Source organism: Suricata suricatta, unplaced genomic scaffold (genome assembly GCF_006229205.1).
Source record: "Suricata suricatta isolate VVHF042 unplaced genomic scaffold, meerkat_22Aug2017_6uvM2_HiC HiC_scaffold_40224, whole genome shotgun sequence".
Classification (NCBI taxonomy): domain Eukaryota; kingdom Metazoa; phylum Chordata; class Mammalia; order Carnivora; family Herpestidae; genus Suricata; species Suricata suricatta.
In genome coordinates this window covers 1-667 of record NW_021887352.1, presented here as the reverse complement: position 1 = coordinate 667, position 667 = coordinate 1, and the positions used below count along the sequence as shown (strand labels likewise).

General features: G+C 42.9%; 1 protein-coding gene across 1 annotated transcript; it reads left to right on the top strand.

The window, feature by feature from the left end:
- Nucleotides 1–3: 3 nt before the first annotated feature.
- Nucleotides 4–503, top strand: LOC115285096 (olfactory receptor 6K3-like; the record flags this gene model as incomplete). The annotated part of the gene is made up of 1 exon (XM_029931481.1): nucleotides 4–503. A coding segment is annotated over one exon (500 nt), but the record flags the coding sequence as incomplete, so codon positions are not given.
- Nucleotides 504–667: the final 164 nt, after the last annotated feature.

The window sequence follows — 667 nt, the reverse complement described above, 5'->3', positions numbered from 1 at the left end:
TCCTGCATCTTTGGCTTTCTTGTGTTGCTCCCAGAGATTGTGTGGATTTCCACACTGCCCTTTTGTGGGCCCAACCAAATCCATCAGATATTCTGTGACTTTGAACCTGTCCTGCGCTTGGCTTGTACAGACACGTCCATGATTCTGGTTGAAGATGTGATCCATGCTGTGGCCATCATCTTCTCTGTCCTGATTATCAGTCTGTCTTATGTCAGAATCATCACTGTGATCCTGAGGATCCCTTCTGTTGATGGCCGCCAGAAGGCCTTTTCTACCTGTGCATCTCATCTTGGTGTCTTTCTGATGTTCTATGGCAGTGTGTCCCTCATGTACCTGCGTTTCTCCGCCACTTTCCCACCAACATTGGACACAGTCATTGCACTGATGTTTGCCGTTCTGGCTCCCTTTTTCAACCCTATCATCTATAGCTTGAGAAACAAGGATATGAAGATTGCAATTAAGAAGCTTCTCTGCCTTCAGAAGGGGTTTAATGCATCCACAAGGTGATGCTAGCTCATAGGCACCTCTCACTTTGGATGTTATTCTAACATATTAAACCACAAAATTAACATAGAACTCATTCATTGTCACACTGATGTTTTCTATTCATTCCATTTCTTCCCATGTTTGTTTTATTTATACATGTTTAATATATCATGCACTACCT